The sequence below is a fragment of the Barbus barbus genome, assembly GCF_936440315.1.
Source record: "Barbus barbus genome assembly, chromosome: 45".
Lineage (NCBI taxonomy): Eukaryota > Metazoa > Chordata > Actinopteri > Cypriniformes > Cyprinidae > Barbus > Barbus barbus.
In genome coordinates, this window is record NC_136723.1 from 14,614,491 (window position 1) to 14,641,568 (window position 27,078).

A 27,078-nucleotide genomic window follows, 5' to 3' on the forward strand; every position below is an offset into this window, starting at 1 on the left:
GGGTAAAAAATGGGGTTATCCCCAATGATTCACATATTAAGAATATTTCGGATTGTTTGCAGGTGACATCCTAGCCTGCAGGCAAATATTAGCATTTTTAAGCAGGTCTAAACAATACATTTGCTTTCTGGTTAAACTGCTTACAGTTGACTTCCTCCTAGTAAGCGAAATAATCTTGTCGAACTTCGAACCCATGACACTAAGTATATCAAACAAGATAAAATATGCTCGCAAAATAAACAAGCTATAATTGCAATTTGCAAACAATGAGAACGTTTAATGTCTGTGTCCAGATGTAACAAATGATTTATACAAAATAGTGATGGATCAAAGAAAATGAGAAAATATACAACATAATTGCTAAAATATTGTGGGCCCGCAATTTTTTTCCCCTCTCTCTCCTTTTACATTATAGGATAGTGTTCATTTTAGGCGTCAAAACGCCACAATTGTTAAAGGTCCAAAATACTGATTTGCAGCTTGTCTTTCTAAAAACCAATCTGTTGTTAAAATATGACTGGACAAAATGGAAAGAACTTAGAGGCTTGTAATCTGTGGCAGGTCACGGACTCTGAGATGTGACTTTTTAAAAGGGAATTAAACAGCCAAACTGACATATACTCACTCACACATCACAGTTAACACAGTAACCCCCCACCCCATAATCGGTCCGAAAGGACATTTCCATGCATAAAGCCGTCGAATACCAATGAGTGCTGAAGGATCGAGCTAAGATTTTATGTTCGGAAACAGCAGGAGGCTGAAGTTAGGGTCCAGATGCTGGTACACTGTGCTGTCATATCTCACAAACTGCAAAATTCAGGCACTCATATATAGTTTATTTTGAGAAGTAGCATCTCCTGGGGGCTGAGGAAAACAAGTGAGGGCAATGTACTGTGAAAGACTGTTCTTGGTCTTCAAGAAGGGATGGGTCCAGTTACTATATGGTCCATTTGAGAGCAAGAAACGCCTCAATGTGGGCACAATGCGATGGGAGGAACAGGGTGTACCGCTGGCTCAGAGTGCATCACCACCACACTGGTTTAGAGCAGAAACAAGGCAACAAATCAAGTCTGGACTAACCAGGAAATTAAAACGCAGGCCTGGCAATGGGCTTGAGGTGGCTAGAGGTAAGCAGTATAGATTAATCATTTGCTACTGCTTTCTTCATACACAGAATAAGAGAAAATATAATACATTTGAATAAAATACAACAGCAGCAGATGCCATTATAAAAGGAGAGGCAAAAGGAAGAAAAGGAATGAGATTAGAAGGGATGAAAAAGTAGATCTGAAAGCCTAGAGTGTTTTCGTGAGGAGCTGAGGCAGGACAGGCAGATGGGCCATGGCCATGCTGTTGCGATGACCCGGTAATTAGTGGAGAGGAGAAAACTCAGTCTGTTCCAGTCCAGAGATGGAGTCGCTGTATTCTAAAGCCAGGGACACACAGACCATCCGCCATCTTCTCAAATGATTTTTCTCCCTCCTGCTGATTCGATCTCCTTCGCTCCCCTGCTGTTTGCGGGGTAGGTGAAGGGGGAAAATCTTATATTTGAATTTTGTGTCAGTCCCGACTACCTAGTAGTCATCTAAATCAAAGAACTCATCATCATCTCCCTGGTACTCCATGCCTTGGAAGTCCACCCGGTACCGCAAGATTCCTGAAGAAAAAGAAGAGATATTGATATGACAATATCTTTCCATTTCCCTACAAAACGTAATCTGTAGAGAGCACTTACCACCAATGCCTCCAAAGCCCTTCACAAACTGTGAACCCTCCTGGCTTTTGTCTGTAACAATTTCCAGCGTGGCCCCAAACTTCTTGTAGTTATTGGCGAACCACTCGAGCAGTGGCATACTCTCAATCAGCTCATGCTCTTGACCCGTCTAAAATAAGAACATACGGTACAGTTAACATTATACACCTCCTGCCTGAACCACACACTGGCTAAACTGAAAAGCAAATATTACGCAAAACAATTAATTTATTTTTTCTCCTTTAGAAACGATTATGAGCAAAATAAAAAAGGAAAGGTTGGTTTTACAAAAAATAAGAATTTCAAAATGTTCAACACAATGTTCTTTATTTGTATCAATGGTTTCAAGAACCTTCTTCAGTATCCTTGGAACCTTTCCATTACACAAAAAGTTCATTCTAGTGGAAAAAGGTTCTTCAAATTATTACACACTAAAAAATGTTATTTTAATAACTGCTCAATTAGAGGTTCTTTGAAAAACCCAAAATGATCCAAAAAACCCTTCTGCAAGCTTTAGTTTTATACAGTTTAAGACTTCAGTCTTTTGCTTTAATGAGCTGCATGAATTATACAAGTTTGTGTGAAACCTGAAGATCATGTTCCTCACCATGATTTGTGGATGAAGAACATCTGACCATTTGAGGTTATATGGTCAAATGTAACAAATGTGCTCAACAAACAGGCATCTAAAATGAAGATCTAAAATATGACTCATTTTAGATCTCTATTTTGTAAGCACATGTGCGACATTTGAATCTTAGATATTCAATGTAGTCTTAGACTTCAGGACCCGCAAATGTATGATCCTGATAAATCAAAACAGAATTGCAATGAGCTTGTTACTAAGATTGTATAATGATCAAGTGTTTCAACCCATAGGCTGCTGATCTGATTTCAGGTCATGAGAACTGATCATTGGTTGCGAGAGTATAGCACTTAAACTCTACAAGAAAACTAGGGGGAAGGATTTACAGCCATTGGTGCTTCTACATTACTTTTCATAAATAATCTGAATTTGGTTCATGTGGTTTCTCTTACCTCTTTGTCAGTGAAATGAGACTTGTCCTTCTCCTGTTCCGGTGTCAGATAAAGTGTCTTTTCATCTGATTACAAAAAAATAAAAAATGAAATGAAAACAAGGAAGCCTTTATTGGGAGTATGAGAGTTTAGGGTGTGTGTTTACCATTTTCTGGTGTAGTATTTTCTCCATGACAGCGTAGGACGTAACGCATAGTGTCCAGGTTCTCGTAAACTATAAGAATCTCCACTGCTCCCATCTCCAGCGCTTTGAGTGTGTCTTCAACTCCAAAACAATACTTCCCCGTGTCCTGACTGATCTCATCAAAGTATCGTCCTGAAATCAGAGACATAAGTCACCACACAAGAAGAAGAAAAAAAAAAGCAAAACCAAAGCCCAGTGTTTTGTGTCACAAAAATTGTTACCAGCATGTACATTGCCTTTATCAAGCCTGTAAATTATCTACCTATTAGTTTCTTTTCTTGGATGAACTTGACATTGGACAGCACTTCCGCTGAAAGCTCAATGGCCTGGTTGAAACCATTCTCTCCTCCATACGATATGTCAACCAGCTTCAGAACCTTCGCTTGTAACCTCTACATGTGCAGAAGAACCAAAGTCAGAAAACAAGCAAACTGATTAATAAAGGCTGTAAATCTTTTGATGCCATGAGAACATACCGGATCAAACATGTCTGACTGGCTGAGCTCCGTCTTAAAATCGGCCGATCCGGCGAGAACCAGTCCCGCCACGTTGACCTTGTCATTGGACACGAATAGTTGCACAGCCGTCTCTGCGACCTTACGCACATAGTTATGTCTCTTCTCCATCCTCAAACGTGCAAATCGAAGAGCAGACTGTCCTCCTCTACCTAGAGTTAAAGAAAACAAGCTTGTAAACGCTAAATTCCATAAAAGAATGAAAATAGCCACAGCAAGCGATTTAAAGAAGTTTACCGTGTTTTTTGGGCAGATCCACAGTAAATTTGTGCAACACCTCCCTTGTGTTGCCTTGTAAAGTCCCAAACAGGGCGCCACTACCATCAATCACAATGAAGCCGAACTTGCTGTCGTCTGACAGCAGAGCTGTTAGAGCCTGTAGATACAAAAAAAATAATATTAGGTGTTACAATGATTTAGTACATTAGATAGACAAACAGACAGACAGATCTTACCTCAGTATGGAACTTGTTGTCACATAAATACAAGGATGTGTTAATTGGTTTAAAAGGCTCAAAATCAATGTTTACTTTCTTCTCTTTGCCTTCCTCTGTCACTATGGTGCCACAATACACCACCAGGCCATTAGGAGGCACTGTAAGATAAACAAAAGATTTGTGAGAGGGGGATCAGGAGAGACCACACCTATTGAAAAGATTGCCCAATCGTACCCACACATACACAGCAAATATATATGAACTGCCAGTTTAATGTTTCAATGGCACCATTTCAGAAAAGACAAACTTACTAAGTGCAATTAATTCAATCATCTGAGAAGTTAAATCGATGTGAAAGATCTTAGATGAAGCTAAACCCACTCATTTACCTTTATTGTAGAGTTTGAGTCTCTGCTGTACTGAGGTAATGGCTCCCAGCACGGAGAGTCTGTTGACTCTGCTCTTGATGTTTGAAGCCGTGCCGAACTCATCGGCCAACATCTTTGCAACACGCGAGATCTGATCCTTGGGTGGGATGATGAGGGAAATCATACTGGTGCCATTTCTGAGAAGGAAACAGTATAACAGAAATATAAGAGCAGGCTGAGAGTTTCATTAACATACAGTACCGTTCAAAAGTTTAGGGTCGGTAAGATGTTTTTTTTTTTAAATGTAAAAAAAAAAAAAAAAAAAAAAAGTCTCTTACTGTGCGTTCACACCGCCGCCGGCAAGAACGTCAAAATTCGCTCTTACCACCCAGCCAACGACGCTGCAGAAAGAATCGTTGACGCTCTGACGATCGAACGATTGGTCTTGTATTTAAAGGAGCCGCAAAGAAAACAACCATGTTGATCTTGTGTAGACTGACCACAAGTAGGGTATAAGTGAAACATAAGTCTTATGAAATATTTTAATTGTGAAAGAAATTGATCGATGGAAAGAACTTAATAGTTACATGTTTGCAAACGAAATAAACCAATAAAAGCCATTTGTGTGGTGTGTTTGTGTGTTCATGGTTAAGTGCTAAGTTAGTCTAATTTCAACATGCAATTTATAGGAGACGTTTACTAGCCTAGGTCTTTAATTAACAACAACATTAATTTGTGCGCAGCCTACATTCCAAACTGTCCTGGTTGAAGTGTAGCCTAAATGCAATTGGTCAAATCGGTGTTGTTTTGAGCAAATTAATTGAGTTTCCGCTGAAAAACAAGCGTTCTAGCGTGAAAATGCTTGGGAACTAATGTGGTTGGAATCAAAGTTTACAGGACTGCGTTCTCTGGAACCCTCTCAAGCGGAGGACTTCTACAATCCGATTGGTTGCCGCCCAACCTCGCCATAGCTCATTACCATAAAGTTGACCTGACTTCAACTCTCCTCAACACCCTCACTGTCCAAGACGCGCCGCGCCACTCTCGCTGCTGGTTCACATTGAAAATGAATGACTTCCGGCCACTTTGACGCTCTCGCCGGCGGCGGTGTGAACGCACAGTTATGCTCACTAAGCCAGCATTTATTTGCTCAAAATACAGTACAAAACAGTAATATTTTCAAAATACTTTCAGAAAGTCTTTTCTATTTAAATATTTTTTAAAGTGTACTTTATTAATGTAATGGCAAAGCTGAATATTCAGCAGCCATTACTGCAGTTTTCAGTGTCACATAATCCTTCAGAAATCAACCTAATTTTGAATATGCTGGAAATACTTTTAAAAATCAATTTAATTGTTTTCAACATTGAAAACAGTTGCACTCATTGATATCTTCATGCAAACTTATTATTTTAATTCAGTACTCTTTGAAAAAATAAAATAGAAATATTTGTAACATTTTAAATATAAATTTAATGCACCTTTGATAACATCTTATGGCTACCAAACTTCTCAATGGAATTGTATAAACAATGTATCAAATAACCTAACTTTGTCAAAGTGTCAAGCCAATGTGTGATCAAATCTAAACTGTTTATGAGCATATTGGTTGAGGGATATTAATTACATTTTCAAGTCAGCATTAAATAGATAGTTAACTCAATTCTTTTACATTGTTCCATGACCAAAGTAAAAAATAAAAAATGATGACTGAGGCTGTCATTCTGCTTAACCAATCACTTTGATTGTAAAAAAACAAAAAAAGAGGGAACAAAAAGGAATGACCCTGCAAGTCCCTTACGTTTGACCACACGCTTTATCCTTCACAAGAGAATTAAACAACCGAAGGGGTTCAGATCAACATGGCTGTATTTTTTGTGGTGAACTAACGGCAAATGGTTGTATTACGCCATTAAACACTAAAACGGTATTCAACTACAACAATGTTACTACCGTGACATTAAAACGACGTTTAATTACTTACATGTAGCCTATTTAGCATGGTTTCACCCATTTAACAACCATCACCTCCACCAACCCATTTGAAGGTGCCATTCATAATGTGCTTTACATTTCAAACGACACCACATTTAACGTTTCCCGCTCTTTATCGTAAAACCAGCATTGTTATCGAAATGAAGAGCTGTACAGTGCGCGGTCTCGTTCTCCGTCCACCATGCTGCTCTCTCCAACAGCTGTTAGCAAGCTGGTTAGCATGTGGTCCCCCCAAAGAACGAGACGAATCGCACATCGGAGGTGCTACTGTTTATCATTCAACACCTGTATAAAAATCTAGAGGATCCGACGGAGAGAGCCTCACCCTCTAGCAGCCTCAAGGCTTTTGATCAACTTCTTAATCTTCCAGATTTCCACGTTCCTGTCCGCTGCGCTGGGGTCGTCCGCCATCTTCCTCGCGACGTCTGGACCTGCTGAAAAAGAGAACCCAACTTTAGCTTGCTAGCGCCAAGTGCTTGATTAGCAGCTTTTTTCAAGGTGGATCGTTCACAATGGAAATCTCAAAAGACCGGCCGGGGATCAGGCAGAATTGTTATTTGATCAAAACGTCTGTTGTGAGTAAAAGAGAAAAGCGCGACTAAAGTTGGACGCGCTAACTGGCTAAAAGCAGCCCTGCGCGCGGGCCTCTCGCGCCCGAGAACATCCCTGCCACGCGCCGATCGCGCGAAACCACCCTTTAGCTATGATTTTATTTTTTTAGCCCGTGGTCAGTTTACTCAAAGCAATTTTACTATCGGACATTATCGCACTGTACTCACAGACTAGAATTATCCGCTCCGCCGCGTCCGTACGGCAGTTACTTTGTGGTCCACAGCTCGCTCGCCGCTGTTTCTCAGCCGCCGGTTTGGTCTTGCTGCGCGTGGTGCTTCGGTGGAGGCTCACGTGGGGGGAAAGGCAGAAATTCCATTTAGTATCACTTCCTGAAAACGCCACGCATGGGGTGTATTTGGAGATCTGTGATTGGATGACTTTACTGTCAAACAAAACGGGTGGAACAATGACCTTTATATTATTATAATTTTTTTTTTTTTTTTGAATGATTTATTTAGTGACAACCAGTGTTGGGCAGTAACTATTTACTAGTAGCCTAATTAGTTACAGTAATACTATTACTTTTTGCAGTAACTAGTGTAACTAATTATTACTAATAAGATTTCAGTAATGATATCACAGTTACTATCCATAAAACAGCTAGTTACTTAGTTGCCTTAACCCCTACTGATTTAAAGTACAACAATCCAAAAATTCCTAGATTTATTTTCATAATTTTCATAGCTGGCACATGAAGTCACCAGTGCTGCAGGCATAAGGAATAGCCAGTGAAAAAGCTTGCATTCATAAATATTGCCATTACATTGATTTTGTCAGGAGAAAAGATGAGCTGAACACTGATGTGTAAGTTGTGGAATTATGAAAGTTGGGTTATTACTTTACTCTGGCATCACATGGCCCACCCATATAACTCTGATCCCGATATAAATTAATAAAAAATCTTTCTAGAGAATAAAGCATTTTCTTATGAACCTATATCAATTATTTTGATAAATTACATCATGGAATATAGTTTTATATGGGTATAAATCTTTTACTTAAATGTTACTATCAATCATTACTGAGTTTGTAACTTCTGACTGTGATCCAATGTGGATTTTGGTCAAATGATGAGGCATAAATATATTGTTAATAACATTTTAGAAGAATTGTATGCGGACGATTTGCAACGTATGTGGGACGTGAAAGAAAAGTTATGTAATTTGTAGAGTAAGTAATTACTGTTTCCAGAAAGTAGGCTAATAAGTAACGTAATAATATTACTTTTGAAAGGAGTAACTAACGAGTAATATATACATTTTATTGGAGTAACTAGCCCAACATTGGTGACAACTCACATAACCAATTGATATAAAATAAAACTAACAAGAATATTATAGTAACAATAAATACATAATAACAAATAAACAAAACAAAGACAAATAACTATATCAAATCAAATTCTGAAATATTTTTGCCTAATTTTTACGCATTATTTTGCTTAATAAATAATATTTCCACGCCTTTATTACTGTAAAGCATTTATTTATTTATTTGTTGCTAGGTAATTTCAGTTTTCAAATTAGCTTATTTTTATAATGGGATAATAACAATACAATTATTAATTTCTTCAAGCAAAATAAAACCATTAACTTCTTTATTTTCTTTTTAGCTAAAATATGACCCAGACTCTCGACAGATTTTATGAGATGCACCCTTCTGTTTTAAAAGTACACAATTATTTTGGGTTCATTTCAAAACTGCAACTCTGCAAGAAATAGTTTACATGTTTGTTTTTAAAAAATACTAATATTGAAAAATGCTATCAATAACTTAAGCATAAGCAGGCACTTTTAATATTTTATTTTCATACTGAAACCTGACAATACATTGTCATAATATTCAATACTAGCACACACAGACCTGTTGTTTTTATTCATTCTACTTCACATAAAGAAAACCAAGCCATTAGGATCCTTTTGCATTGTGACTTTTGTTTTTATGAAAATTATTTTATTTTATTGAATTATGGACTTGGAAGGGAAATATGCTTAACTCTCATGGAAATAATGTCACAATGTAAAACCTTTAACAGTCTTTTTTTTTTTTTTTTTTTAAAGGCTTAATTTTCTTTAGACAAAATAAAATTATATATTTCTTCATAATACATGATTTAAAAAAAAAAAAAAAAAAAGTGTGAGAGAGAGAGGAAAATTGTATTACATCTTTGTCCAGGTCCTGGAGTTCTCCATGCACATTTTGGATGACTGTGTTATTTAAAACACATTTTTTTTTTTTTATCATAAACCCATACGTCAAGCCTCCAAGACCATAATGTGCAGCTCTGGAATGAGAACTAATGTACTAACACATTTAGCTCTGTTGTTGTCATGTTAATAATAGAGATATTGTGATAATACATTCATATAAATTTATTATGTGTCTCTCCTGAGTTAGAGTTATTAAAATGACTTTATTAAATTGCATCCAACACAAAATGGCAACCACAAATTATACCTTCACAAACCAATGTCTAAAACAGATGAAGAGTATAACGAGACTTTAAAGTTTTTTATCTAAACAAAATATTTGAGCAGATCTAGACTCGGCCCAGAACACTTTCAGCTACAATCACAAGACTTCATTTTTCATGGTCTCTTGGTTCCTTTGCTGAGTTTGTCTCCAAGCTCCTGAATCAGTTCAGCAAGTTCTTCAGTGGCCTGTGACTTTTCCTCCAGGAGCTCGTAGCGGAGGCTGGAAATGTCCTGCTTGATTTCCTTCAACTCACCTGAGAAGAAAAGCCACATGAAAACGAGGGTTTAAAGAGTTTCGAGTAAAACTTGGCACCAAAATCACAGTTACAGCCATTTTTAACACTTTACGGTTAATTGCTTGACATCAACCAAAGAAATGTGTTTAGGACTAGACAAGTAAATCACACAAGAGACACTAATGGATGAGTAAATGAGTCTTACCTTCATTGATCTCATCGCTTTCACTGTCAGTTTGGGCTTTTAGGACATATCGCTTGATGAGACGCTTCATGAGTTTCTGTGAGATTAAGAAAGTTTAGAATGACATTTTGCCATGATGCAAAAAATTTTAGGATAAAAATCAATCGATACCTGATATCTTGTGGGATGTTTGATAGGATTTCTAACCGTGAAGCCCTCTTGCGCGTGGTAAGGTCGAAAGCGACGAAGCTGAAAAGATATCAAAATTACAACCTGCGATTTGTACATTTGAACCGTTTGAAAATCCTTGCCGATCTCTGACCTTAGAGCGTGAATTGGCCATTCCCACATCCTGCTGGCTGCTGTTGCTATGAACCCTGGCCTTGCATAAACTCACAAGGCATGCTTTGGTGCGCTGAGCCATGTAATAGAAGGATTTGGGGCTGGGTATTAGATTAAAGGGGGGTGGAATAGTGCTGCCTTCATCAAAATAGGAGAGCCACAGCTTTGCACGAGCAAACTTCCATTCTACATCAGCGTCCTCCTGTTCTCACACACGCAAATATAAACATCTGCATGACAAACTATCCTTTTGAGTATTATTATACTTTTTTTTTTTTTCTTCAAAAGTACATTTGTCTCACCTCAATCTCCTGGTATGAGTGGTTGATCATGGCTATGAGCATGTTGAGCAGGACCACCACCATTGTGACATTATAGACTCCAAAGAGCACGTAACCAATGTTCTCAATGAACTTATGATCGTACTTCAAAACCACAGAGATCACCTCAGATAAACCAAAGATGGACCAGAACAGCGTTTTAAAGCTTTCCTCTACCCTGCAACAGTATATGTAAAAAGTTATTTCAATACAAAAATGCAAAATTCAATACAAAATTGTATCATGTTTTCAAAACATGTACAACTTTCTTTTATTAGTGGAACACACACACACAAATAAACAAAACAAAAAACAAATTATATATATATACACAGTGCCCTCCAAAAGTATTGGAACAGTAAAGACAAAATTGCTCTGTTGGCTGTGGAGTCAAGACATTTACAAATATGATTAAAAGATGAATATGAGACAAAACTACAGAATATCACATTTTATTATTGGGTGATTCAACACATAGATGTGTGTGTGTGTGTGTGTGTGTATATATATATGTAAATTTATTATACACTACCATTCAAACATTTGGAGTCTGTAAAATGTGTTGTACTTTTGTGATTTTTATGCTCACCAAGACTGCATTTATTTGATGAAAAATACAGTAAAAACAGAAATATTTAAAAATATTTTTACAATTTAAAATAACTTTGTTCTATTTGAATATATCTTAAAATGTAATATATTCCTGTGATGGCAAGGCATCATTACTCCAGTCTTCAGTGACACATGATCATTCAGAAATCATTCTAATATGCTGATTTGCTGCTCAAGAAATGTTTCCTATTATCTATGTTGAACAATTTTGCTACTTATTATTTTTGTGGAAACCGCAATATTTTTTTTTTTCAAGATTCTTAGATGACTAGAAAGTTCATATACAACCGTTTATCTAAAATATATATTTTTTGTAACAAATATGTTTACTGTCACCATAAAAAAAAGAGAGAGAGAGAGAGAGAGAGAGAGAGAGAGAGAGCGAGAGAAAGAAAGTAATCATACTGACCCCAAACCTTTGAATGATGTATAACGGTATAGTCAAATAGACTAATTTTATATTTTGTTGAGCTTGACAGCCACTGGTCATATATCAACAGCCTGTACATTCTGCAAAACATCTACTTTTGTGTTTTGTGTAAAAAGCCTCTAATTTGTAACACAATGGGGAATAAATGATATATTTGTTTAATTATATATTTTTGGGTGAATTGTCCCTTTAACAAGTAAATTCTGAATATAATACTTGTCATTGTAACTTTTTTGAACTTACGTGGTAAATGCAGGATTATATTTAGCTCCCAAGTAGTAAGAATACAAATTAAACATGCCGATCATGAAGGCAAGGAAGACCATGATAAAGATGACCATGAATTTAAAAATATCCTTCACCGTGCGCCCAAGAGATATTTGTAATGGTCCGAAACTCTCGTTGGCCGGCAGAACGTAGGCGATACGTGAGAAACTGAGCACCACAGCGATGGAGTACAAGCCCTCAGAGATGAGCTGAGGATCTGAGGGAAGCCACCTGTTCCTGGCTGAGAGAGAAGAGGCATTCTTTGATGTCACCACTTGATGGCAGCATTTTGTTTCATTTCAGACAGCTGCACAAAAGTCTGTATGGCATACATAAGCATTTGATTGAGAACAGAAACAGACCTTCTGGTCTTTTATACTGATACAGTATGTTACAATTCACTTTAGATTTTTATTTCTTGAATATACAGATTCTTTAATTTTGCAACATACCATAAGTGAAGTAGGCCACGTCTTCTGGTAACGAGGCATTGATCAAATCTGCATCAGTCACGTACAAATCCACATACAGCTGTGCATGGGAGGCTCGCAGGAAAGCCATGAACCGTGCGGTGAATGACGCCACGAAGACTGACAGCATGCCAAAATCTAACACATTCCACAAATGCATGATGTATTCTCGTGGCCCATCAGCCCAAACCTCCTTACACTCCGTCCAGATCATTCCTGATCAGGAGAGTCAAAGAAAAGAAATGGGGTTCATTCATCACACTTGAAATATTAAGTCATTTATTACGGATTATTCTAGAGATCAAAAGTTCTATCTATCTATCTATCTATCTATCTATCTATCTATCTATCTATCTATCTATCTATCTATCTATCTATCCATCCATCTATCCATCCATCCATCCATCCATCCATCCATCCATCCATCCATCCATCCATCCATCCATCCATCCATCCATCCATCCATCCAATCACTGTTTTCTACAGAGCTGCTTAATAGATAAATTGAACTCATTCCATAATTTACAGAGTTATTACACTGAACTGAATCAATAATGAACTGACTTTACAGTTTTTCTCGATTGGTTTGGCTCATTTCTTGAAACCGAGATGACATTCTCAAAACCATAAGGTCATTTGGCCAAACAGTCTTACAGTTCTGCTCAACATTATAGCTCACTAGCAAAATCAAATATCTTTCCCCAAACTCTTCTTCCATGCTTCAAAAGCAGATTCCTTTCCCATATAAAAGGTCAGTACAGTCAAAATAGCACAGATCCTTCTCAATTGCCTTGGCACATGTGCATTCATTTAGTACTTTTGTCAAAATAACCTGGATGGTTTAGCACAACACCATGGATCCCCTGCAAAAGCTCATCTCTCTCCCAAAACAGTTTATCCATGTGTCAAAACTAAATATCATTCTCATATAAATAGTCAATGCCCCCAAAATGCATTATACCTTTGGCATTGTTTAAGCACTGCAAGTCAAAATGCTTAGACGTTTTGTCACTGAGGCACAGGTCTAGCAACAGAATACCACTATGAATAAAACTAAAAGATTTTACAGTAAAATCAGCCTCCAATAAACCACTCATACTCAAGGAAACTGTAAACATTTTTATTCGTACAAAGAAATGTTAACATTAGAGAACATACTGTGAAAAGAAAACATATACAGGATTCTGTAAATGTGAACAGTTATAAACACAAACAAAAAACAAAAAAAACACAAAAAAACTCTAGCCTTCCATACTGTAAATAAAGTTTCAGAACTATAGTACAGTAATATTTTCAGTGGTCGCCATTGTCACCCTCTCTTTCCTGGCCACCATCCTCATCCTCCTGGCCATCGACGCGCTGCTCTCTGTTAGGCCATAAATTCTCATCCACATCGCAACGGATATTTTCTCTTGCGATGCAGCGAGGGAAGAAACGGCGTGAATGTCTCAACCATCCCCTACATTGATCCCCTGTGATGTCCTCACATGCAGCATCCATTGCATGCAGCAGGGCCCTCTGGTCTTGAGCCTGATGCTCATACACCCTCCACCTCCAAGCTGAAAAAAACTCCTCAATTGGATTTAGGAAAGGAGAGTAAGGTGGAAGAAACTCCATTAGCATCCGGGGATGGGTGGTGAACCAGGTTCTGATGCGTGGGCCACGGTGGAAGTTCACATTATCCCACACAATGACATAATGTGGTAGCTGAGGTCCTTCTTCACCTCTCTCATTTTCCGGGATCAGATCAGTATAAAGGTGGTCCAAAAAATTTAGGAGCTTTTGTGTATTGTAGGGCCCTAAACTGGGAATGTGTGTGGCCACACCTCTTTCTGATATAGCGGCACACATTGTTATATTTGCTCCTCGCTGGCCTGGGACATCCACAGTGGCTCGGTGGCCAATGATGTTACGGCCACGCCTTCGACCTTTGGCCAGGTTGAAGCCAGCTTCATCAACCAACACTAGGATGTGAGGGGTTTCGTTGCCTTCTAATGCCATTATTCTCTACAATAGAATAAAAATAAATCTAATCAGTCAAGTAGAGACAGATACTGCAGGGAGGATCTAAAGTACTGTAAAAAGAGGGAGTGAAAAACTGAAGACAATTTCTAGGCAAAATGCTCTAGTCACACAAAGCTGGATTCTGAAGGTAAAAAGGATAAAGCAAAACAAAAAAAAGTGGTAACCATGTCTTACTGTAATAGTGTTACAATGATAGACAACCAGTAGTTGACTTACATGCACATACTGGTACCGCAGCTCTTTCACTCTGTCAGAGTTTCTCTCAAATGGTACCCTGTAAATCTGTTTCATGGTCATCTGATGTTTCTTCAATACCCGGTCTATTGTGGAGATGCTGATAGAGTTTATATTTTGGAACATTACATTGTCTAGAAGGATTGCATTACGAATCTGTCTCAGTGTGATGGCATTATTTGCAATGACCATGTTGCATATTTCTCGTTCTTGTTGTTCATTTAGAAGTTTTCTTCTGCCACCCACTTGAGGCTGTCGTCCAATCCTAGACATACAAGTCAAAGGTCAACACTGTAAATTTGTTACAAAATGAGTTACCAATGTAATTGTACTGCTGTTTTATGGTACTAAAAGTGTGATGCACTGCACAGTGACTGGAATACTATTCACAGTATTTTCTCCATTTTTTTTTCTTTGTCATTTTTATAGTATCATATAATATCACATGAAGATATTACAGTACTCTAGGCCTACACACACACCAACACTGAATAGTTCAATAGAATAGTTCTGTACCTGTTTTCCCTGCGAAAGGTTTGGATGATGGAGGAGACTGTAGACCGAGGCACATTAGGCTGCACTCGGCGACCTGCCTCTGCCATTGTGAGGCGATGGTTTATAACGTGGTCAATAAGGGTGGCCCGGATTTCATCTGGGACATCATGGTGCCTCCGTGCTCCTCGGCCTCTTCCCCCTATTCCTCCACGCATTCTCACTCCTCCTCTTCCTCTTCTTCTTCCTCCTCTTCCTCGAGCAGGAAGTTGCTGTTGTACTTGGCGAGGTGCTTCCATGTTCACACTGCAAATGAAACTGGCCCCGGGCCAAGCTCTGTCTATATACTTTTGGCAGCAGTCATAATCATAGACAACACCTGTCAGGTAACTAAACAAACTGTTTGATTAGTCATCTGAGATGTGGGAAACTGCTCCTTCGTTAGTTCTAATTTGACCTGATTGATTGTCAAGTACTGTCATAAATTTATCAAATGTTCCAAGAAATTCTTTCATGGTATTATATCTTTGACTAATTTTGACAGTTGAACAGACAATTGTGCATATGATGACTTACACAATGAAACCATGCTGATATGTTTTGGAGAGAGTAACCATTTCACTGAAAAATCAACTAATCAGTTTAGATCAGCAAGATCTATTTATTTGGAAAATGTGCTAAATGTGGGCTCATTGTGCTAACTGTAGCTACTTGTACATAATCATTTGAAAAAAAGCACAGAGTCACTTGAGACATGTACTAAAGCATTTGCAATTTGATAAAACCAATGAAAAATGACATTCTGTTGTGAACAATTGCAAGGTGGTTTGGAGATTTGTCCATGTTATTTTGAGAATGTCATCTCGGTTTCAAGAAATGAGCCAAACCAATCGAGAAAAACTGTAACTGAACAATTGACTGTTTACTATTGTCCTACTTTTAGCGTGGCGATTTTGCATGACCAATATAAGCGAAATCTTACGCCCTCACACAAAATCGCGCTGATTCCTGAATGACTCAACTCCATCTATGAAATTTCGCAAGAGCGGTAAATGTGATGTGCACTCACCTGAATTCAAGGTGTTAATAGTGCTAACTTGTAAGAGATTTCCTATTTTGGACACAATATTTTTGACCGAAGAATATGATCTGCATGCTTGACTGATACTCACCCAACACCCATTCCATTATCAACATCTCTGTCCACGAGAACTGAGTGGTTTTAATGCGAAAGATCTGCCGTGGATGATCAGTGATGGTTTCGTTAGGAAGGTTTTTGACTCCTGCGAAGCGGTCGGAGGCATTGAGAACCAGAAGACCCAGGAAGAGGGTGAATGAGACGGCGTGAGCTACAAATTTCATAAAGGGACTGCGGAGAACCTGGCCCACCTGGAGAAAAGAGCAAATGCAGAAATGCATTTAACAATGGAAGAAAAAGAGAAGTCTGCCCAATGTTATTAAATGAATTGATTCTGAATGATGATGATGTACCTTGCTGCAGGGCATAATCCAATATGCAATAGCAAGAAATGGCAGGCCAACCATCACTCCCAGCACTGTCCAACACTTCACACCGATTGACTGCTGCCTAAGGCCTGATAGATTCTCATACCACAGCGTCAGTAACTGCTGCTGGCAGTTCGGATGAGCCACAAACTGCAGGGACAGCATTGAATTAGACATTGTCTTGGGAAACCACTTCCACTTTAGTCTATAAATAATTTCCCTGTACCTTCTTAACTTCATACTTAATGGCCAGTTTGACCCGGCTAAGGCAGGGCCGGTGGTGTTCGCTCGGGGGGCTCTGGTCCACATCTCCATTCAAAATGGCCTCTACCTCCTCTGTGTTTCTGCAGAGATCCAGAACGCCAACCACAAAGTCCTTACACTGCATGGAGAGCTTCCTGTAGTCATTCTGAAACAAAACAGAGCGACAGTATTATGACTTCAGGCAGGCTATTAATCACTTGTAAAAAATAATTAACTCCAACTGGGACCTAAATTGAATCTAGCGAACAGTGAACGCTCTGCTGTGAAAGACATGGATGTGTGTGAATATGAAAGTCCCATGTCGCACCTCCAAATGGAAGTCTGATTGATGTTTGCATCAGATCTTCTCAAACAGAAATTTACCTAATGGAGGGCACCCATGAGAAGCCCATCCTGCTAATTATAGCATTGCAGTGGTTGAGGAGAACAAACATGTTATGTGGAATTACAGAAGCGGAATCACTGACACGCCATTACAACTGTCAAAGTGATCGTCTGTAGAGAAAAACGGTGATGAGAGAATAATAACGGGGTGATTACAGGAAGCTCTCGATGGAGCAGTTTGAATTAATAGCTCACTAACCACAATAAGGGAAAAACTGTCTGGATTTGAGAACTCCTGATTAGATATTTCCCAGGAGTGACGTTCAGTGAGGAACTTTTCCCCTACATAGTTAAATATAAAACAACACACGTCGGCGAAGCGCATGAAGCTCTCTGGAGAAACGTTTTCTTTTTGGAAAAATGTTGTGTGGAGAGATTCTATTGAACCAGAAACTGTCATCGAACAGCCTCTAATTTTAATGAGGGTAATCTCAGGGGTGGGAAATTGGTTTTCGTGTGGAATAATCTGCTGGTCTGTGAGCTCGAATGAGTGTAGACGTTTCTTTCAGAGAGACACAGCTCATTATAGGGCCATGAGCACACGTTTCACGATTGGACACTTGATTAACTGAGAAGCTGTGCTTTGAAATAATCATGAGAGCGCCTTAAGGGAGTTTGTATTATGAACAAAGTACATAATGATTCATAGTGATTCAACTCATGGTAACACCCCCCACCCAAAAAAAACCAACAAAATAAAAACACATATATATATGTATACTGATATATATATATATATATATATATATATATATATATATATATATAGTCGAAATCATGAGATAAGAAGTCATAATTATGACATAAAAGGTAAAAATTATAACAAAAACTATTAAGACATAAGTCAACAATTTCAGATGGAAACAATGACGAAAAGGTTGAAACTGACATAATTGTTTTTATAAATGTCTTATGAAGTTTTGTCGATACATAATTATAATATCATGAATATAATATAATTATGATTTATGTCATAATTATGATGTTTCATCTCAGAAATTAAATTTTTTGTCAACATTTGGACTTTTTTGATCTCATAATTATGATTATGACTATATATCTCAATGTTGCCTTTTATGTCATAATTATAACATTTAACATCATATGATTAACCAAATATGTTTTTTATTTATTTATTATGTTTATTATTTATTTATTTAGTTAGTTAGTTAGTTAGTTGGTAGTGGAAATGGCCTTTCATATGTTGTTCCAAACCTGTATGACTTTTCTTCTTCTGTGGACACACCAATATCTTGAAGAATGGCAGTAGCCAAAAAACAAAACAAAAAAACAAACCAACATAAAAAATATTTTATGTCCCACACAAGAATGAAAGTAATACAGGTTTGGAACAACATGAGGGTGAATAATGATAACAGAATTTTCATTTTTGAGTGAACTATCCCTTTACCATTTTTCTCAAAATGGGTCTGTACTCTGTATAGATGAAATATACAGATATATAATGTCTTTTTTTTTTTCAACACAACACAAACTCCTAATGTAGCCAGTGAATTTGGGCCTTTGCTTTTAAGTGACACCTCTAGATAGAGCATTTCTGTGCACTTCCTCACCTTAAATTCAGTCTCGATGTTGGCGAGTTGTGCCAGCTCATTGCTGAGCTCCAGCGCTGTGAGCACAGGGTCTTCACTAGACAGTGACAGATAGGCAGCGCTGGCGAGGCCTTTATAGGCATTCATCCTCAATCGTGAATGGCTGAAAGAATCCTGCTTCTGTTTCTCCGCACACTCGCCGCACTTGCAGAAGTAGTCATGGGGTTTCTCAATGCGAGCCCCCTTGAGTAACAAAATGTGCACGATCTCGTACTCCTTGCAGTGTGCCGCCAGAATCATAGGCGTGATGTCCTGGGAAAAGCGAGTCCCGTCTTCATCATAAGCATAGAAGTCGTCATCTCTTAGCTGTTGCTCCAGGGGACTCAGAGTCAGACGGAGACCACCTTCGAATGCCGGATGGGCCAGGATGGCCTCTACTATCCGCACATAGCCTTTGCTGATGGCTAATAGCAGGGCATCACCCACTCGCGCTAGCCCTTCTTTCTTCAGCAACAGTTCTGTGACCTCCAAGTGCTCGTTCCCTACAGCAAGCTGCAATGCATTCTGACCCATGTAATCCACACAGTTTACATTCAAAGTCTTGGATTCCTCAAGCATCTTACGAACCACAGGGATGTTTCCGTACTCTGCGGCATCTAGGAAACGCTCCTCCTCTTCGGTCAGACTGGTGCCTCTCTCACTGAACATGTACGCGGGGCCACGGACGGCCTGCCTGCGGCACTTGTCTCTCAGGGTGGTGTGTCTGCGCTGAATTGCCTCAAAGCTGCATGCAACACCCAGAGAATGACGATGCATTGCTGATATATACACTCAGATTTTTAGATGACAGTGAAGACATTTATAATGTTAAAAAAATATATAGTTCACATCAGTTCTTTTAAACTTTCTATTCATCAGGGAATCCTGAAAAAATCACTGTCTCCACAAAAATATTATAAGCAGCCCAACTATTTCAACACTTAACTTTGTTTCTTGAGCACCAAATCAGCATATTATGATTTCTGAAGGATCATATGACACTGAAGACTGGAGTAATGATGCTGAAAATTCAGCTTTTCTATCACAAGAATATATTACATTTTTAAATATATTAAAATAGAAAACTCTTATTTTGATTTGTAATAAAATTTCACAATATTACTGTTTTTACTGTATTTTTTATTAAGTAATGCCAACCTCAAATGTTTAAAGAGTAGTGTATGATTTTAAACTAGAAACCTGAAATAATTGAGAGAAATTGGTTTATGACACATATTCCTTTAGAAGAACATCTGCTGGTGTTGGCTGGGTAAAAGATGTTGTAACTATACTGGGTGGCTAAAAAAAACATTAAAATTATATTAAAAGTGGCTAATATTTAAAGTTATGGGAAAGGAACAATACTAAGAGTGTTCATTATTAACAAATAAAACACACATGCCAAGTTTATAGAAATCTTATATATAAAAATGACTATAACTACTGAAATCTCATGTGTCATAACCATTTTTGTTCTCATCTTGAATATCTGTGAGTCTTAAATATATATTTACTTAAGTATATATATTATATTTTAATAACAAACCTTTGAGAGTATACAAGCTGGACTAACCTTGCCTTTAATATATATAATCATTATTATTATTTTTGTTTTATTTGATAATTTTTCAAGAGACCTTGACACACAGTCATGAGGCTCTGCATGTGCTATCATTTATTCTCTATAATATGATTTTCTGTTTTATGTGTGTCTGTTTCCTGCATGTTTTACATGTTGGTAGGACCACATGACTTTGATCATGCAGTCAAAAGTTTTATTGTAAGCAGTGAAAACCTTTTGTTAAAACATTGTTTTCTAAGATATAGTAATAAAAGTTCATTCAAACCTATCAATGAGGTTTATTTAACCCTTTCAGTTAAGTTTGTTTCTTCATTATGAAAATAGGACAGTTGTATCACCCAGATATTTCTGACTTTAAGCCCCTCAAAAAATATTAAGATGAATTATACTGAAATAAAAACACATGCCCAACACAGAGATACATTCAAGTTATTGGATGCACTGAATTGCATTTTAATGTATTTTGAATAAATTACTTTTTTAAGACAACAATTAGTCACATGATTGACCTATAGCCTAGTAGATAATGTTACTATTAGCTTTCTTCAGCTATTACAGACCTCCTTGAATCAACCAAACACTGCATGACTTTACAGTACAGTACAAGACCATAAATTACAGTAGTGGTCAATGAGATCAATGCAGATGGACTTCTAATTACACACATCCTTTACTACAGCTTCATCTCATTACAGAAGCCACCTCTAAGAACAGATGTTCCTAACATATAGTGTGATCTTCACCTCAGGACTTCGTGCATTACTTTATTAAATTAACCAGAGCTGCTTTGTAGTGTCAATTTCCCTTGAACTTAAAAAGGCTTCAAAGACGCTGAACTAGTTAAATCATAAATAAGTTATATTCAAACAAAAGCCAGGTAGACAGCAACGGATGAAATCTAATTTTATTCCATTTTGCAAGAGCCTCAGCGCAAATTGTACTGCGTAACGGATCACAATTGTGATTGTCACTTGGAATAAAACTCATTCCTTGCTTTGCAACATGATAAATCAAACATTGCGATTCTGTAGTGTGCAAAATGGCATTTTGTTCCATTTCTAAATCTTTACTGATCAGTTTTTGCAGAGCACAGGGGACAAGAATCATAAGCTTGCAAATGTATCTGTCAATAGCCCTGAAACTAAACGAGATTGAAATAAACAGGCTAAATAATTTATGCTTCAATACGGTCTGTGTGAACTGTGTCAATCTAATAACCACAATGTTCATTCATGAGAAGGCCAGGGAGATTTTACTGCTCTTTCACAACTCAGGAGACTTAATCGAGTTTGTCTTGGGATGTTTCTGCTATATTCCTAAACGAGACAACTGTTGACATGAAGTAAAAGTAGGAAATGATATGTTTACCTTACATCAGATGATTTGGTCTTGGTGGAATTTTATGGCATATAATGTTCTAAGTTTGAAGCGTTTAAAAATGTAATGTTTTTTGAAAGAACTGTCTTCACCAAGGCTGCATTTGATCAAAAATAATACATAGCAATATATATTCCTGTGATAACAAAGCTGGATTTTAAACATAATTAGTCTTCAGTGTCACACGATCTTTCATAAATAATTCTAATATGCTGATTTGTTGCTCAAGAAACATTGCTTATTATTACTGATGTTGAAACCAGTTGTGCTACTTAATATTTTTGTGGAAACTGTGTCACTTTTTTTTCAGGATTATTTGAGGAATAGAACGTTAAAATGAGCAACTATGAAATGAAAACATTAAACAACTTCTGCAACATTCTAAATGTCTTTAATGTTACTTTTGATCAGTATAAAGTGTCTTGGCTGAAAAGATTCTTCTGAAACTCACACTTTGCTCTTTTGCTCTCATTACTTAATATTTGCATTTATATTTATATCTAAAACTACATAACCAATTTTTTATTGATTTTTTTATCACCTCTGCTGTTGGGAGGTGATGCAATTTATCACACATCATACTTCACATCATCATGCTGACATTTACATCAAGAGTCGACTCATTAACATGCATATGACAGTTAGCCGGAAGCAAAGGTTTATAGTTAAAAATGGTTATATTTGTCTTACACACACTTATCATTTTGCTTCAGTGATACATGAACTGAGGCCTAGACGGGCCCAACTGGGACTTTGAGAGTCCCACCATAGTCTGGCATTATATGCACAGAGATGGCCTATTTATAAAAAAAAAATAAAAAAGTAATAATAATAATAATAATTGTTTCTATTTACCTGAAGAAAGAAAGTCACATTCGCCTGGGACATCATGAGGTTGAGTAAAAAATTATAATTTATATTCTTTTTGTGATTAACTATGCCTTTAAGTGCTCCTTAAATGAACATGTCTAACAGCTGGCAGTGACATTTATTATTAGTTTCTCTTTTTTGACATTAAGTTTTTTTTTATCGATCTTAGACTGTTGTTGTTACAGTAAATAACTTAATTTGTTATAAAATAAACTTAATCTACAGTGATTTATCCTTAACTTTTAATTTATTTTCTTGAAAAACCTTACTTTAAAAAAACAAACAAACAAAATAACTATTAATAACAGACATAATAATATTATTAGGCCTATATTTAAAATAACATTTCTATTTTAATATATTTTCAAATGTAATTTATGATGGAGAAGTTGAATTTTCAGCAGCTGTTAAGCCAAGCTTCAGTGTCACATGATCCTTCAAAAAAAAAAAAAAAAAAAAAAAACTATTATTAATAAACAAACTTTATTACTTATTTTCATTTATGCCTGCATTTAGAGTTTTTCTTTCCTTGAGTGACTGAGGTAAAGCTCATCTATGAGCACAAAAACAGGCCTTTAAAAAAGATAATAAATAAATGAATAAATACATTTAGGTTACAGCAAAATCATCTGAAACGCATGCCAACTTAGTCCAAACGCAGTTCGATTATATGAAAAAAACATTATTTGTGTAGATTAGACAATCTTGTTAATGTAGTCATTTTCAAATCAACGTTTGAATGTTACACGTCACAGTGCTAATATGTGTTGTTTTTACTTACGAATAGTGTGAGTTGCTCTCGTGAGGATGCCAGTGATGGTGCACGTGATAGTCCAGGTCATCATCGCTGTCGAATAACCTGTGCGCGTGATGGCCAAACTCATGTCTGGACCCCTCAACTTGATGGAGATCTGATAACTCTGTCTTGGTGCGGTCGTTATCTATCAGAGTACCAGGCAGAGTCATACACTTGTTTAACATAGGTCTGTCAGGGCGACAGCGGGCGTTTCTATCGCTGTAGGTAAACTCTTCTCCGTGAGTGTCCGGTGCGCATCGCTCGATCTCTGCTGCGGCGATAGCAGCATCTCCCGCCGAGAGCGCGAGCGGGATGGTGCAGAGAGCGGCGTGAGACATGATGAACTGCTCTTTGGCATGCATATCGTCTCTCTCATTCGGCATTTTGAGAACAAAGAAGCTCCAGGTCAGTGAGAGATTCAGACAATATCATGGTCTGCGACAAGTGTGACAGTCAGTTTGTAAAACACGCACTTTTTCTTCTGGTTCTCCCTCTCCGACCTTTCAGATGAACACCTCCCACCAGTGTTGTGAAGAGTTCACAAGTAGCTACACATTGCAAAAAAAAAAAACCCCCCCAAAAAACACACTATTAAATATTACAGTATGTTTGCCTTGTTGTTCATTAAAAGTATCTAAACATCATTAAAACAATGTCAATTAAATTCGAAACTAAAATGAAGATAAATTAATTAAAATCGCAAATTACATGAGAATGCCAGAAAACAGAGAATACATTAAAATCTAAACAAATAAGCAGTAAGAACTTTCTTCTTTAAAATATGTTTTCTATAGGGTTCTTGAGTTGAGCTATATGTTTTTTTTTTTGGAGATTAAACAAGTTCTTCAGGTTCTTGGTGTTACATTACAGGTTCTTCAGATTATTATCCCAGCTAACAGTGACTCTGCAGGTACACCACTGGCAAACCGATGATCGGTCTGGTGTTTCTACTGTGTGCTTACATGACATCTTGATTATATATACTTATATATATGAATAGAAGGGGGGCAGGTACCGAACCCTGGGGTAGACCTTGAGACAGAGGGGCCATGGAGGAAGTACAAATACAAACTGCTGTCAGTTTGTCAGACTTACCTTTGCCAGAATGGGACAGTGCCAGTGATGATGCAGTATGCAAGATGGGAAAGAAGAATGGTATGGTTGAGATACTTAAAACAAAACCATTTTTCTTTAAAAAACAAAATTGTAGAGAATTACAGAGAATAGAGATTTTTTTCTTTCATAAAAAAGAGAATATACACACATTTTAAAACAAAATGTTTATACTTTATATTTATATTTTAATATATTTCTTTCTATTTTATATATCCTTATATTTTAATTAAATGTATTTATTTATAATTGCATTACTGATAATATTACATTACAGACATTTTGTTTATGGGATAGAATTAACAAAAAAAGAAAAAAGAAAGAAAGAAATTTTTTTAATTTATGACTATTTTGAATTAAGTGTGTTATACTAACGTCACTGCTAGAGAGAGAACAATAAGTTCGACCTTCGAGTGCTTTGAGATATTGTGTGACAAGCCCTGGTCTCTCCTAAAATGTTTCATTAAAATGGAATCCCAGAATGTAACATGGTACATAAGAACATCAGCATCAAGCCACAAAACAGTTTGAGATTTGAAACCCCTCCATGCTAAATGCAGAGCAGCTGTTGGATGAACTGCAACAGATCACCTGTTGAGGTGCTTTGATGCTCATCAAAGGCTTCATTCAAGGAGATCTTCAAGGAGGTCTGGCCCATCTCATCTCATATGACTCGCCAAATTAATTGTGTGATGTCAGTTTAGAATTCAAAGGAAATGTGAGATGAATCCAAATGATGCAAAGCAAAGAAACGAAAGCAAAAATCTTCATGTACGACACAAAGACTCCAAATACTATGTTCCATCAAATCATGTGTTAACCGCAAATAATCTCAGTCCAGACTTGATCGATATTGTGTAATGAATAGCCGAGTTTGTCAATGTCTTTCCCCACAGGTACAATGTGCTGCTCAGACAGTATCTCTAGAAGATTATTCTGCCTTTGGGGAAATAGAGGTGTCAGTTAGAGAAAAGATGTTGCAGTAGAATTTCATTCAGCAGATGTTGGGATTGGAGTGTGGGTGAGATGAAGGAAGGTTATGAGAGGACATTTACAAGAGAGAAAGCAGGATTTTTCCCATTGTTTTGGTTGAATGAATGACAAACTGTGAGAGAAAAAGACAGAAAGAGTGTTTTAGAACAACCAGCACAGCTGTAATCTTGTCACTGATAGATTTATTGCTGTCAGTTCTTCCCACACACAACTGGATTTACACACAGTTCAACTGGGGAAATTTTCTGTACCCCAGGATAAAAAAAAATCATTGTATTTTTTAAATAGCTATATGTTAAAATAGACATTTAATGCCCCCCCCCCCCTAAATTTTAAGTTTAAATGTGACATTGAAATGTAACTTTTTCTTAGACTTTAGTATAAAATTATAAAAAGTATAAAAAGCAAGATGCTACTTTTTCCTATTTTCCAAAATTATGTGTACCGTTTCACCATTTACAATTTAAGAAGTAATATTATATAATATATATACTGAATTAAAAAAACGTAATCTTTATTATCATCATTATCATTATTATTATTATTATTATTTACTCAGCATTCATGCAATAAATTGCATTAGATGACAGAGAAAAGATAGATAAAGCAGATGTATTAAACTTTTGATGTTTCTATTCATTAAAGAATGCTGGAATATGCTTTCAAAAATGTTTTCCTGTTTTCAAAATACATAAATACATTTATAATAATAATAATAATGATAAATACTTCTGGAGCATCAAACCAACATATTAGAATGATTTCTGAAGGATCATGTGACACTGAAGACTGGAGTAAAGATGCTGAAAATTCAGCTTTGCATCACAGAAATACATCACAGTTTAAAAATATATAAAAATATAATAATTATTATATATAATTTTTGTGTTTATTGTACTTTTGATCCTTGTAATGTGCATGTAAAAATAATATTAGTAATTTCAATCAATTTTTGATTGTCCAGTCAGATTCTTTAAATATTTTCCACTGACCTAAAGATTTTGCACTGCACAAAAATATATCTATTTTTTTCTTTCCTGTGTATTTTGGAGTTTGTTATCGTGTGACCGATGGGACAGGGATTACTGATGCAACCATCACCCAAGCGACTCAATAATCCTTTCAGGGAAGAAAGAGAGAAGCAAAGGTACAAAGATACACACACACCTGTTCTTACAAAACAAGAGTGACAGAAAAAATAAAAATAAAATCAGGCCACTCCAGGCACAAGATGCAACTTCTATTAATATTTACACATCAGTCTTCAGCTCTCTAACCTCCCAAAAATTTGTACATATTTATTTAAGTGGGAAAGCAGGTATTTTTATGCAGAAATATCACATGTTTAAAAATAAATAAAACATACCAGAGGACCACTGCTGTTATTCACGTCACATGTGATTTCATCTATAAACAAACTCTAGCCTATCCAAATACACAGAAGCGTGTAGCAGTTCCCTGAAAAGTGGAAAACGAAAAAAACAAAGTGAAATAAAAAAGCTTTAGTGTCTCTGAACGAATATAATGAGCACACAACATAATGCTCTCTGAAATGCCACATGAGTGTTGCTTCCTCTCTGCAGCTGTTGAGTGAAAAACCATTAATGGCA

General features: G+C 36.9%; 2 protein-coding genes across 3 annotated transcripts; both read right to left on the reverse strand.

Annotated features, from left to right (window-relative positions):
* Positions 1-252: 252 nt before the first annotated feature.
* LOC306864521 (eukaryotic peptide chain release factor subunit 1) lies at positions 253-7,236 on the reverse strand. 2 transcript variants are annotated; one of them, XM_079408583.1, is made up of 11 exons: positions 7,073-7,236; positions 6,619-6,727; positions 4,320-4,495; positions 3,949-4,088; positions 3,731-3,869; positions 3,455-3,645; positions 3,241-3,370; positions 2,940-3,110; positions 2,795-2,859; positions 1,739-1,886; positions 253-1,660 (listed from the first exon to the last, which is right to left on the reverse strand). In XM_079408583.1, exons 2-11 carry the CDS (start codon positions 6,702-6,704, stop codon positions 1,578-1,580), a joined length of 1,329 nt encoding a protein of 442 aa, XP_079264709.1. In that variant the 5' UTR covers positions 6,705-6,727; positions 7,073-7,236; the 3' UTR covers positions 253-1,577. The 2 variants fall into 2 exon arrangements, with proteins under 2 accessions (XP_079264709.1, XP_079264710.1); XM_079408584.1 differs by lacking the exons at positions 253-1,660; positions 1,739-1,886 and adding an exon at positions 2,406-2,562 and having other exon boundaries at positions 7,073-7,206.
* A 2,257-nt stretch (positions 7,237-9,493) lies between these two features.
* LOC306864445 (short transient receptor potential channel 7-like) lies at positions 9,494-23,745 on the reverse strand (the record flags this gene model as incomplete). The annotated part of the gene is made up of 12 exons (XM_079408455.1): positions 9,494-9,633; positions 9,821-9,896; positions 9,971-10,048; positions 10,122-10,343; positions 10,444-10,639; positions 11,747-12,011; positions 12,223-12,456; positions 16,164-16,380; positions 16,483-16,647; positions 16,724-16,906; positions 18,720-19,482; positions 23,348-23,745. 12 exons carry the CDS (start codon positions 23,743-23,745, stop codon positions 9,494-9,496), a joined length of 2,937 nt encoding a protein of 978 aa, XP_079264581.1.
* Between the last annotated feature and the right edge of the window lie 3,333 nt (positions 23,746-27,078).

What these genes read in the sequence shown, in the direction of transcription:
- LOC306864521 (XM_079408583.1), bottom strand. Translation starts at nt 6,704, where the DNA reads ATGGCGGACGACCCCAGCGCAGCGGACAGGAACGTGGAAATCTGGAAG. An exon ending in ACAACAAGTTCCATACTGAG is followed by an intron (nt 3,870 to 3,948) that starts GTAAGATCTGTC and finishes TTGTATCTACAG; the next exon opens with GCTCTAACAGCTCTGCTGTC. An exon ending in AGTCAGACATGTTTGATCCG is followed by an intron (nt 3,371 to 3,454) that starts GTATGTTCTCAT and finishes CTGCACATGTAG; the next exon opens with AGGTTACAAGCGAAGGTTCT.